We start from the raw sequence: 13,879 nt of genomic DNA on the forward strand, positions 1-13,879 counted from the left end.
CATACAGTACACACACATACATACACACAGACATAGTATACACAACATATACACACACACACAATCACACATACATACACACAGACATAGTATACACAACATATACACACACATACACACACACACACACACACAAACAGAGAGACACACAGAGAGACACACAGAGAGACACACAGAGAGACACACACAGACAGACACACACACACACACACACGCACACGCACGCACACGCACTATGTGTGGCACAACGAGTGGTCAGTCGCCTCACACAGTAGGGGCATGGATAATGGGAATACTGGCTTACATATAGATTTGATAATGACCATCTGAAGTGTGATTACGCAGTGGGGGAGACAGCAGCAAGACATGGGAGAGACAGAGAGAGGAGGAGAGGCTGGGAGGATAATGGAGGAGGAGGAGGGGAACACACACACACACACACACGCACACACTGAGCCCCGCACTTTACCAGCAGCAGATAGGGAAAATGGGGTGGGATACTTCCATCCGCTCCACTCTGCACACACAGCAGCACCGGCAGTCAATGAGCCTTTCTTCCCTCCCCCACACACACACACACACACACACACACACACACACACACACACCATGCCGATCATTTTGATGGCCTCTGAGAACCTTTCCTGGTGACTGGCTTCCTTGTGGAAGTTTTTTTTTTTCTGTTGTTTTTTCTTTCTTTCTTTTGGCCGGGGCTTGACGGAGGAGTCTCCTCCCCACTCGCCTCGGCTCCACTCTAATTACCTGGAGCGGGGCGGACAAGAGATGCTCACCCCCGCTGGCTCCTACCGACACTCGCACTCAAAATGGCTGCCGCGCCGGTAATTGCGCTCATTAAGTCGGATGGGAGTTCTTAAGAGTGGGGCTGGCAAGACACACAGCGCAGAGAGAGAGGAGAGAGAGAGAGAGAGAGAGAGAGAGAGAGAGAGAGAGAGAGAGAAAGAGAGAGGAGAAATTGTGGGCAGAGAAAAAAAGAGGCAGAAGGGAAGAACAGACAGAAAGGAGGAATAGAGGTAAAGATAAAAGATGGACAGCGGAGGAGATTCAATCCCATTACTTTTGATTTTACAACACATGAATACCTCTCAAGATGCTTTCCTTTGCTGGAACTGGATTCCGCTAGCCTGGCTAGCGCCACCACTTCTCAATGAGACGTGGTCTGGGAACCAAACGTTCATTTTCTCGTATTTGAAAAAAATGCCCAGATCCGTTTATTGGGTGCCACGGATGTCTATCAAATGCGTCTGTGCATAGCTCATCATCGTCTTGCTTTCCCCCCTGTTCTGTGATTGGTCTCCTATCTCAGGCGAAAATTTGCTCCATAGTCTCCAGGCTGCCTTAGCAGCGTGAATCAAATCGCGCGCAAGGCAGCATGGGAACACCCAGGCTAGGATTCCGCTAGAACTAAGCACTAAGGTGGCAAGAGCAAGGAAAAACTCCCTTAGAGGAAGAAACCGAAGGGGGGGTAGAGGGATGAGGGGTGAGGGAAAAATAATGGGAGGAGAGAAAGCTACAGACAGAGGAGACAAGAGGAGGAGAGAAAGCTACAGACAGAGGAGAAGAGGAGAGAAAGGGGCCAGGATAGAGGAGAAAGATGCAAGGAACCGAGAGAGAGAGAGAGAGAGAGAGAGAGAGAACCGAGCGAGAAATGAGAAGGCGAGCGTAGTATGGTATGCTACAGTAGAACATATGGGAGCTCAATATGGAACTATTACAAGCTTAGCAACACCAATATTTTAGAGACGTTTTAATAAAATCTATGCTGGCCAGAAATTCAAAAATGCTTCAGGATGGGGGAGGTGAGAGAGTGATTTCTTATCTCTCCTATTCTTATACCTTTATTGCTAGTGTATCACCACATATTAGCTATTCAGTCTTCAAGAGTCGCTCATGATATTGATTCATATATTTTAGCAATCACTGAATCCTTATGAGAGGTTAATGACGCGGCGCACGTTGGTAGAGAGATTGACTCAGAGTGACCCCAATCTGATCCAGTGGAGGGAGGTGAAGAGGGAGGGGTGGAGAGAGAGAGATGGAGAGAGAAGGGTGGATAGAGAGAAAGGGAGGGAGAAAGATAAAGGGTGGGGGGTACAGGGTATTAGTCATCAGAGTCTCCGTGTGACACCTGCCTACAGGAACTCAAATGCCAAGGTCAATGAAAGAGGGCAATTGGAAACTGATGTTTCTCTCTCTGCCTCTCTCTCTCTGTCTCTCTCTCTCTCTAAGTAAATAAAGAGGTAGGGGTGAAGTCTTAATCACACCCATGTGATCCCAGTACGAAGTGTGTGCTGGTAGTGCATCAGTGAACCATAATGACATCTCATCTCACTGCAGTGGGCCATAAGATCACACATCTGCCCTAAAGAGAGATTACCATTCTTTCTTAACAATAGCAGGCAGGGGCAACGGGGAGATGGGAAAGGTCCAATAATACTATTGGAGCTTTGTGAAACACTGAGGGCCAGATGTACTAACACGTTTGCGCCCACTTCAGGCGTATTTGTCTCGCAATGTGCGTGTAAAATCATTGCGAGGTATGTACAAACAGGCCGCAATGATGTAAAAGCGCAAACTGCCTGTCGCGGGAGCTGAAAGTGGCAGATTGCGTTTGTCATGTCATGCATATGCATTCATGGGAGGATCCAGGGGAAAGTGGGAGTTTAGCGTAAAAAGATGGGAGGGGAAGAGTAAAGAGCGGCTAGTTATGTATTCCGCGGTATGTACAAAGACTGCTCCTGAAAGTGTGCGTCTATTCTGCGCCTAAATACTAAATACCGCCTTGTAAAAGCAGGTGTTAATCCAAATTGCAGTTCAATGCGTCAATAAGAGAACCTTTCAAAGACAACAGAATCGCTATTTAGAGCACCAGTTTTGTAAGTATTTGTACTATCATGATAAGGGATCAGATTCAAAAATAATTCAGTGGAAATGCATGGATTCCAGTTGCTGCTGCAGGAAGAAACTGGAATCCATGCATTTCCACTGAATTATTTTTGAATCTGATCCCTATCATACCTATTCATTCTTACTCGTAAATTTCGACTTATCGTGACTAAATTCAAGATGGCTGCAAACGCTAAACTTCGTTGAAGATACTGTCTGTATAAATCGCCTTGTAAGTAAACTACCAGTGCTTTTCAATGTTCTCAATGTCTCGCTTTTAAATGTCAGGGCCCCTCGGAAGTCTACCAATGAAGTCTGGAGATACATTGAGCCCGTAAATGGGTGTAAAACAGTGATTTATTTGCATGGCTAGCCCGATGCGGCACCACTATTGAAAAAAAGCTGTTGGTAGCATCGGCTAACTAGCCAGATTTTTGGAGTGCAGGGGACAAGCCGAGATGGGCTATGAGACATACGTTCACACTCGGTATCATGTTTCAATACACTTTAGGTCAATATCACACTGGAATTCTCCTTTAACTTTCATTGGCCTTTTGAATGTCTTACTTTTACTTTCACTTTCACGTCATTCACTTAAACTTTCCTACTTGCTAGATTTGACCAATTTTCCATAGCCTACGTGCATCAGTAAGTAAAACTACTGATCTTCATCATCTCCCTGCTTGTTGACATCTTATCGTGTATGGTATAATTTCATAATCGCTAAACGTTTGATTCTTTTTAATGTTTTCATCAGTTAACTTCATTCAACTGCGCTTGTATAGGCTCTGCCATTCAGTTGTGGACGTTCGTAAATTGCGTTTATGGGCGGAGAAAGGCAGAGAAAAGCGCAGTTTACACTAGTTTGATAAATACGACGGAAACTTGGGTCTGACAGCGTTCGCAATATGCGGTTTGTCCACGCTACGTTCGCAAATGTACATCTCGCCCTGAGAAACATTGCCACACATCAGGAAATGGAAAGCGATAAATAGTGGAATTTCATGTTAAAGGATGCACATTTCAAGTGGTTGTAATGTATTGTTTTTTTAAAAAATGGAATGTTTTAAAAATGACTCCGCAAAGTACTGTAAATGTCCTGCAGTTTCTCCATGTGAACACACTGTCTCATCTACAATCTTTCAAACTGAATCTGGAATGATTGGAGTGTCCATCATTATAATTATAAACAGCCTGATACTTATGCACATATACGTGAGGTGATAATGTAATAAACAAAACATTGAATTGAATTACTGACTCGAAAAGCTGTTTTACACCTGCTAAATGAAATACAGACACAATATAATGCAATTTGCACATTATTGCAATGCAATTGCATCTTTGAAATGAGTGAAAATGTCAAGAAGACTGACCAGCCACGGTCAAATAACAAACTGACAGTTTGTAAGAAACGCAAAGTTCTGCAAGTTCTGTTTAGTTCTGCATTCCAGTCCAGCTAGATTTTAGCATTAACACTGGTTTAGCCGTCATGACTGACACATTACCACAGCTGAGGAACAGTACACACATATAGAACTGAAATGAAAGTGGTGATATCCCTATGAACCATCGTTTCCCAACCTTCCAGGCCATGTGGGGTCGCCTGAAATTCAAATGGGATCGTCTGAGATATTAGGCATCTTACAATTGACCAGTACATTACATAAAACATATATATTGAATAAAAAAAAGAAAAAGCCCATGATATCCAAGTTAAGTAACTAATCTGATCCTTCATTACAATCTAGCTATGTAAAAATAAACGTTGACATACCGCATGAGATCATCATGGATAATAATGCTTGATCAACGTTCCAAACAAAGTAGCAAAACAACAAGGAAAGTTAGTCAAACAAACAAATTAGCTTATATGACATTTGGGGAAAATACCGCTTTGAACTAGATGTTACAGCAGAGATTAAAAATGCGCTCTCTCTCTCACAACATGTTTTGAATGATTTGGGTCGCCAACGTTTTGTGACATCAAAAAAGGGTCACCTGCCAAAAAAGGTTGAGAACCCTTAGTATAAACCATCAAGTAACTTGCTGTCAATCAATAACTGATACAGAAACCCAGGAAAATGGACACACATCCACTCAATTTATCTAATATCGTCATGCACGTACGTGCACACGCATAATGCACACATGCACACACACACACACACACACACACACACACACAGTGTGAGGGCAGAAAGAATGAGAAGGCCGTAGGGGTGAAAAAGAGCGAGCAAAGATAACAAAGAAAGACAGGAAAGAGTGAATATAAGGGAAGAGAAAGATTGATGAAACGAGGGATGGAAAAGATGGAGGAGAGAGCAAAGAATTATAGAAGAAAGATAAAAAAGCAAGAGATGATAGACATTTGAGCGGAAGGAGAGAGCAAAAGAGAGAGAGAAAAGAGAGGACAGAGGGAGGGAGAGAAAGAGAGAGAAAAGAGAGAGAGAGAGAGAGAGAGAGGGAGAGGGAGGAAGGAGTGAGCAAGAGTAGGGGATGGATCAAAAGAAAGAGGATAAAGAGAGCAGAAGGGACAGGGGGATAGAAGGATAGTGGGATGCGGGCAGGGCTGTCCTCGTCCTCTGCTGATGTCTGGTGGCAGATGTGGGCTCGGTCGGAGGTGGAGGGGAGGCCCACTGAGCATCCATTAGTGATGTATGACACAAACACTCTCACACAGACAGTGAGAGGGAGGGAGAGGGAGATAGAGAGAGAGATAGAGAGAAAGGGAGAAAGAGAGAGAAAGATAGAGAGAGAGAGGTGATGATAAAGAGATCACACTAAAATGAAGTGTGTGTGTGTTGTGTATTTGTGTGACAATTTAATGTAAGTGCATGAGTGGTGGTGCATGGTGATTTGCTTCAAAGGAATCATGAATGGAGAAGAGACTGACTATAATCATGCCACCGCCAGCCAACATAACAGCAAAGAAAACACATTTAGCCCTCAGGAAACAGAGATGCATGCTAATGACGACATCATCATCACACAAAGAGATATTACAGGCCATTAATGCTGTCCCTTGGAGTGTTTGTGACGCTGACCCACTCACAGCTGTTGCAAAGGACTGTTGTAACCAAGCCTACTGTGTTATGGCCTGTAAACACATTGCATGATGTGTGTGTGTGTGTGTGTGTGTGTGTGTGCTTCTGTGCGAAGACTGGGCATGAGAGGCAGGCTGATTGAGCTTTTAAAGCACACTGATTGAGCATTCTACGTAAGAGAGGCGCACCCTTGATTGAGTGCCGCGGTGCCTTTTATGCCCATGCACCGCCTGATTGAGTCTCTCCCTGACTGACATGTTCCTCCACTCGTCTGTATAATGCCGTATGCAGAGCACGGCTGGCTTTGGGAGGGTGGGGTGGGTGGTTTGGGGTTGTAGCTCAGAGCTGCCATCAGCTCTGACAGACAGTGCCTTTGAAGACCCTCTTTCACTTAGCGAGCGGGTGCGCACGTAAGCGAGCCCTTCTCCGACACTGTAGGGAGGGGAGATGAATGCGCGGGGAGAGTTATGGCGACGAAGCGGCTAATATTTCACCGCTTGTTTGTTTAGAGGGAACAGCTCTATCTGGCACGGCAGGGAGGAGGGAGGTGACTGATTAGGTCAGATGCCACAGTAATGGCAGAGCGCGTCCTTCTGTTGTGGAGGGGAAAAAACAGCTCAGTGGCTCTGTGCCGCTCCCAATTTGAGCCCGACACAGGGGGAGGATCTCACTCAATGTGTGTATGTGAATGTGTCTGTGTGTCTGTGTGTGTGTGTGCGTGTGTATGTGTGTGTATGTGTGTGTGTGTTTGTCTGTGTGATCAGTGTGTGTCTGTGTGTGTGTGTGTGCATCGGTGTGTGTGTGTGTGTGTAAGCATCGGTGTGTGTGTGTGTGTGTGTGTGTGTGTGTGTGTGTGTGTGTGTGTGTGTGTGTGTGTGTGTGTGTACAGAGGGCACAGGAGTGAAAGCCAGAGCTGGAATGTAATTAAAAAAAGAGGTGAGGAAACAGAGGCGGGGGCATCAGTCTGTGACCGTAAAGTTCTAAAACCCCAAGCGCACAACCCTGGACTCAGCACAGGGATTACCCAGGATTTACACTCAGGAAAAATGTCCTCTGTGTGTGTGTGTGTGTGTGTGTGTATGTGTGTGTGTATGTGTTTGTGAGTGAGAGTGAGTGCATGTATGTGTGCATGTGTGAATTTGTGAGGGATACGAGAGAAACAGGGTGATGTCTTAAACCCCCCAGAAGAGTGAATCTTTGTGTGCATGCATATGAAAGATCAATGTGTGTATGTATGTGTGTGTACATCTTTGTGTCTCCTAAAAGTGTGTATCTCTGTGTGTGTGGTTGTGTGTGGTTGTGTGTATATGTGTCCCAGGAGCATGAATGTTTGTGTGTGTTAATCAAAGACACACTTCACTGAACTAGTGGTAGCCAATCAGCTGGATGTTTTATGGGCCTGTCCCCTGTGTGTGTGTGTGTGTGTGTGTGTGTGTGTGTGAGAGAGAAAGAAAGAAAGAAAGAGAAAAAGAAAAGAGAGTGTGTTTGTGCTAATCTCTAAGTGTTTTGGTGCAACTCGTGATGTAGAACCAAAATGGCCACTACACATCAGATTGATGATGGACCTTCCTGATTCTCCCTTTAATCACTGACCTTATTATCCTCAGCTGGACCTCGTGGCCGCTCTCTTTCTCTCTCCCTCCCCAATCTATCTCTCCATCTTTCATTTGGACGCTGTCACTCTCTCGCTGCCTCCCTCTCTGTCTTTGCCCCCCCCCCACCACCACCCCTTGAAGGTTATACACACACACACACACACACACACACAAGCACACACACACACAAACACACACACACACACACACACACAAGCACACACAAACACACAAGTTGATTTTCTCTCTCATTCGTTGTAGGAGGAGGAGGAGGGATAAACTATGACGGCAGCACAGATCAGTGCACCAGATGAAGTCTCTTTTAGGAACACACCAAGACCGATGGACTTGCAGAGGTCATACAATCTAAAGCATGAAGAATGAAACATTGTCTTCCCAACTTCTGGTGGCTTGGCTCTCACTAAATTGTGAGCTCACAAGCCTATGTGCAACTGTGTCTGTACACACGGATAGACAGCAGCACATGAGTATTCTGTAACACAGTGGATCTCAATCAGTGGGTTGTGCTGTGGATTTTTAAGGAACCCAATGCATTTTTGTGCAGGCCCATGAAATAGGCTAGAAGGGCATTTTTAAATCAATTAATGGCACAGCTTCTTAACAAACAAAAGTAACACTTTAGGTAGTCAGAGAGACAGAACTTTTTTGTTTTACACCTGGCCTTCAAAAGGGTACCATTCTCACTATGATTTCATGATGTTTAACAACCAATGTGAGAACAACTTTGGCAGCACCCTTTTCCCTTGTCGAGCAACAGAATAAAATCACCTTTCCTAAAATGTGAATAGACTCTTAACTTGTCTTTCTTTTGTGCTCATGAACACAGAAAAAAAATATGGGTGTATGAGAATCAACACCCTTGGTAATAGCCAATAATAATGTGCGTAATCACTGGACATATGTCAAAGTGCCTTGGCGTTTTGGTTTGACATTTGGTGTCCCTTAGCCCCCAAAAGGTGGAGAACCTCTGCAGTAACCTGCTTACAGATACAGAAAGACAAAGTATGGATATCACAGAATGGCATATAAAGGTTTCCCCAGACATCATATTCTACATGATAGAATGTCTAGACACTCTCTGAATTAGATGTCTAGCTGAAATAAAAAATGAGGGATGTGTTAATTTAAACTCTTCAGCTTCAAACTCAAAATGCAAAAAATGACGCATGTGAAGAATGCACACTGCTATGTAGCTAAAAAAAAACCTCACAGAAAACCCACCGTCTTCCAGAGCCAAAAAGCTGACTACTCGGGAAGTATTGCTTGGCCGTGTTGTAGTGTCTTTAAAGTATGAATCTATGGTATATCTAAAAATATGCCAAGAGTATCTAAAAGGGCAACGTTTTTGATGGGTATTTGATAATAGCCAAGAGTACCAGACGGACATGCTACACCAGCGAGGGAAATGGAGAGAGAGAGCAGAGAAACCGACTGAACAGGTGCTGCAGAAATGCTCTGACTTTTACTGAAGCACGCAAGTGACGTTCCTCTTTTCCCTCGCTCATCTCCTGTTCTCCCTCTCCATGTTTGCCTCTGCCCTCAGCGACTCTCTCTCTCTCTCTCTCTCTCTCATACTGTAAGGCCAGAAATGTGGATATATACCAGTGGAGAGGTCTCATGTTGTCAAAAGCCTTTGTAATCAACAGTACCTCTGTTTATTGAATTAGAAAGCCTCTGGTTTAAGCTACCATTTGGTCTCTGGTTTGCTGAAATGGCAGAGTACGCATCTGGAGTACGCACAGTCCTCCTTCCATCCACAACATGAGATTTGCGTTTGTCGCTAGACTTATTGAGTCTTAAATTCAAAATGGCGTCGCCCAAAAAACAAGCAGAAAAATTACTCCAGGAAGTGTATGTATAAACTGTCTTCTAAATAAACTTTCAGCACACATACAATGTTGCCAATGCCTCGTTTAAAATGTTAAGAACCTCATTACACTGTTGACGAAGTGTGGAGCTTTTGTCAGCCTTGTAGATAGGCTAAAAAAAGCGATGTGTGCAGTATGAGACTAGCGCTATGGAAGAATCGTTAAAAAACGGCCGGAAGTCCGGAATGCTTTGGGTCTGGATAGGGTCACCCCTCATCCATGACTCCAGCTTATGGTCATACTTAACATATCTAAAACCCATTTACACCAGAGTTCCCCTTTAAGCTAACTGTTCTTTTGTTACTTTGTTACAGTATGTTTACCTATCGGAGTACTTTACCTTTATGGTTTACTGGTTAATAAATTGTTAATTCACCCACCATTTATATATCTCTTCTCGTGTGCCATGCCACTACTCTGCTATAGTTGATAAACTACTTGGTAATTATTCAAGGTCAAGTTCTTAATTTTATGGAGTCAGATTAATTGTGGTTCCTCGTAATATTACCATTGCTTCACCAGTCTGTCCTATTGTTCAATACACGTTTAAACCTGTGAGCGGCCAACGCAATTCTCATCCGTGAGGAACGTTTGTGCCGTCTCTTTTCAATACCATCCCTTCCCCACCCAAGAGTCGGCTGGTGACATCACTCTCTGCTTCTCTGTTCCTCTCCCGTGTCTCATTCATCTTCCCAGGCTCTGTACAGTTTGTCCTCTTTTCACGGTGTAACAGAGCTGAATGGACTCAAGTCCTGAGGTCTCATGTCTATAAACATCCTATGTTTTCATCTTTAGGCTCATAACTCATCAGTCTGCTGGACATAGACACCTATGTGTGAGACTGCTGCTTTGAAGGCCAATACCAACAATGGCAGAAAAGAGTCGGAGATAAAGCTTATGTGTGTGTGTGTGTCAAGAGTATTGAGAGAGAGAGAGAGAGAGGGAGAAAAAAGAAAACTCCACTGTACCTTATTGAACCACGTCTGAAATCCATTGTCCTTGATGGTGAGGAAGAGATCTGAGAAGAGAGAGGAGAAGAAGAGAAGAAGAGAGCAGAAGGAGAGAACACCATTAGTCTTCATTCCTTTCGGTCATCACAAGTCATCACTCAAGTGGCAAACACAGATGGATAGCAGTCTTCCAGGCTCTCTGAATGCACTGCACACTGAACTAAACCAAATCGAATCGAAATAAACCATTTGAGTTGACAACCTCAGAATACACACACATGCTTGAGCAGAGCTGTTGCTATGAAGGCACAATACAACAGCCCAGCAGGGGAGAGCAGGCATCTACAGCCTACAAGTGGAAAGAAGCGTATCTGTGCAGAGAGTGAGAGAGAGAGAGGGAGAGGAAGAAAGAGAGAGAGAGAGGAAGAGAGAGAGACAAAGAAAGCATTTATTTTCTATCATCCATAAGAGATCCCCTTAGCCTGGTCGGATTCTTCCTTTGACAGCTTTCAGCTTCTGACATTCCAGCAGAACATCAGATAATGGATGATTAAGTGAAACCACTGTGTGTTTAATCAACAGCTGGCGCACACAGGCGCACACGCACACGCACACGCACGCGCACGTCATGATGTCCTTGGAAGCCCTTTTGTCCTAAAATAAAGTAATTTACTGGCAACTCACACAACTTCATTTCATGAAAGTGTCAAGTGTGTGCGTGCATGTATAAGGGTGAACTTAGGTCAAATCTCTTCTTGTGTCATTGATTTTTAAAGCACAACAGCGTGTGAGTGTGTATGTGTGTGATTATAACACCAGTGCAAACATGCTGTTCAGTCATTACTCTCATTTGTGGGGTCAAGTACAGCAGGGTCCTTTCCTGTGTGTGTGTTTGTGTGTGTGTGTGTGTGTGTGTGTGTGTGTGTGATTTGTTGGTGTATTTACCTTATGCATGGTACAAAAAGGTGTGTGTGTGTCAGAGAACAAAGCTTTCAGTACTCAATATGACTTTGCTTGATTAAAAATCTGACTGGTGTGTGTGTGTGTGTGTGTGTGTGTGTGTGGTACGAGCTGAATGCCTAACTGTAGTATTATTTGTAACAGTGCTGACCTTTATAGAGACACAAGAGAAGGCGTTGAATGAAATCTTGCTCTTTTCTTTGCCCTGTCTTCTGCGTTCTCACGCTCACCATCCCTCCCTCTCTCTCTTCACTTCTTTCACCTTTCACCCTTCTCTCTCTCTCTCTCTCTCTCTCTCTCTCTCTCTCTCTCTCTCTCTGATGAGGCTGCAGATAAACAGAGGCATTAATCAGGGACGAGCGAAGGGGCACAGGATCACCCACACATCCCTCTGATTACGGAGTGTGTGTGTAGGGGCCATTAGAGAGAGTGTGTGTCTGTCTGTGTATGTGTGTCCTATGGACAGGGCTCTACACTAATAAAAAATTCCAGGAGCACTTTTGCGCCCAAGTTAAAAAATGTAGGAGCACAGACACAAATTTGGGCACACAGTCAGTTATGTACTTAACTTACACATAATCTAGCATTACACTGCAGCTAACAGTTAAACATGCCAGTGCACCAATTGCAAAGATTAAGAATGACTGACGACATTTAGGCTACAGGAAACAGGATTTTAAAGATCAGTGCCTACTGTCTGTTCTATGCGAGTCTGTTCTATTTTCCTACATTTTGTTAATTTAGCTAATCCAAATATGCCTATGGTGACCTATTTGACTGCATACTGAATACTACTACTAAAACAGTCCATTTGCTCTTCCACAAAACCCAACATAGTCTAATCAAGGATATATTTTTTATACTTTTATTTTTTATTTGAAATATCTGCATTGATGAGGGCAGTTAGGCAAACATTAGGCCTACTTTCGTTTTGCACTTCAGCTTCAGTGTAAACAAACAAGAATGCGTGGAAGCCTGGAGTTGTCAGTAGCGTTCTACCTTTGAATAAAATGGGAGTATTACTGGAGGCTACTTTTGTGCCTGTTCGCTACAGATAATTGCAGCCAATACGTCAACTGGGCTAAAAGGCATGTTAGGTTACCTTTCGTTCTCTCACTGCATTCTCAGAATCTCATCCTGTTCCTCCTATATCCGATGAATTCGGTGGATAGAAGAACTAATTTCTTCAATCTTTGCATCTTGGCTGGCTAGTCTAACTTTCCGCTTTTTCTGTGCGCTCTTGGATTTGATATAAGCGACTAGCGAGTCACAACGCGACACTGCTAACGTTGATGGGAGGTGTCGTTTTTATGCTGCATTCGCGACGTGATTCTATGGTTTGCACCAGTAATGTTTCTCGATGTTGCGGTGTATTTTGTAGACAAACATTGACATGTTTAGAAGTCATTCGCACCTGTGCGCCTAAATATTTTTTTGCACTCGCACGCAATCATTTTTGCATGTGCGAGTGAAATGGGCGCACTGTAGAGCCCTGCCTATGGACCTGAAATACATTGAGTAATGCACACATCCTGATGTACAGTATAGACAGGGTTCAGTGTGTGTGTGTGTGTGTGTGTGTGCGTGTAAACGTCTTGCAGGCTTGCGTATGTCGCGCATCCCTGAACGCTTCCACTTAGTCAACCCTCTGCTCCGTCTCCATGACGATAACTTTCCCTCTTCTTAGCTGTCTCCTACTGTTAGCATTTAGCATAATCAATCAGAGCTAAAAGTCAGCAGGTGGTACTTAAGAGCCACCAACCCCAGTCCCACTGTCCCACCCCCCCACGCATACACACACACACACACACACACACACACACACACACGATCTCCCAGGCTCCCATGGTGTAAACAGCTTGTGTGCTTTCACTTTCATGAGCTCTATGTTTAATTCAGGGGTGCAGAGGACGAAGCCTTCGGAGCTGTAAGTGATTTATCATGTCGCCAGATGATTAAAGAATTCAAAACTGCCGAGCAAAACCCTCTCTCTCTGTCTCTCTCTCTCTCTCACACACACACACACACACACACTCCAGCTTGCTAATTACGAGCCCTGGTGAATTATTAAAAAATTAAAACTGGGCGACACTGTAATAGTATTACAATGAAAGAAATGGGACGTATGAAGTGGCCAGGGTATTTCTGAAGAGTTGGGGGCTAGTATCTTTTTTACTTTAGTACTACTATGAAGAAGCTCTGTTTCTTAAAAAGCCTTTTTAGTGACTAATAACACAAACATTGAGCTTATGTGTGGATTGTGATTTCTTCAATAACAGCACCAAAACAGACAAAAAAAAGTCTGTATAGAAAGGATATTACAGCTCCTTACAACAATTGTGATCCTCAAAAAAAAGCAAACAGACTGAACTGCGTTTGCCAAACGGTGCTTTATGCCTGGAGGTGAGCATAGTCAACAAAGCTTTCACTACTCAATATGACTTTGCTTGATTAAACCTCTGACTGTTGAGTATGTGTGTGTGTGTGTGTGTCTCCCTGAGCTCATCTCCACCATCAGTGTTGGCGTCGGAAAG

The 13,879-nt window shown here is 43.9% G+C and overlaps 1 protein-coding gene across 2 annotated transcripts in view; it reads right to left on the reverse strand.

The window, feature by feature from the left end:
• itfg1 (integrin alpha FG-GAP repeat containing 1) overlaps window positions 1-13,879 on the reverse strand; it is a 158,786-nt gene that overhangs the window by 122,224 nt on the left and 22,683 nt on the right. For both annotated transcript variants that reach the window (XM_048262833.1, XM_048262832.1), the window contains exon 7: window positions 10,404-10,453. In XM_048262833.1, the coding sequence (XP_048118790.1) occupies window positions 10,404-10,453 (50 nt within the window). The remainder of the gene's footprint in view (window positions 1-10,403; window positions 10,454-13,879) is intronic.

The sequence above is a fragment of the Alosa alosa genome, chromosome 14 (genome assembly GCF_017589495.1).
Source record: "Alosa alosa isolate M-15738 ecotype Scorff River chromosome 14, AALO_Geno_1.1, whole genome shotgun sequence".
Classification (NCBI taxonomy): domain Eukaryota; kingdom Metazoa; phylum Chordata; class Actinopteri; order Clupeiformes; family Clupeidae; genus Alosa; species Alosa alosa.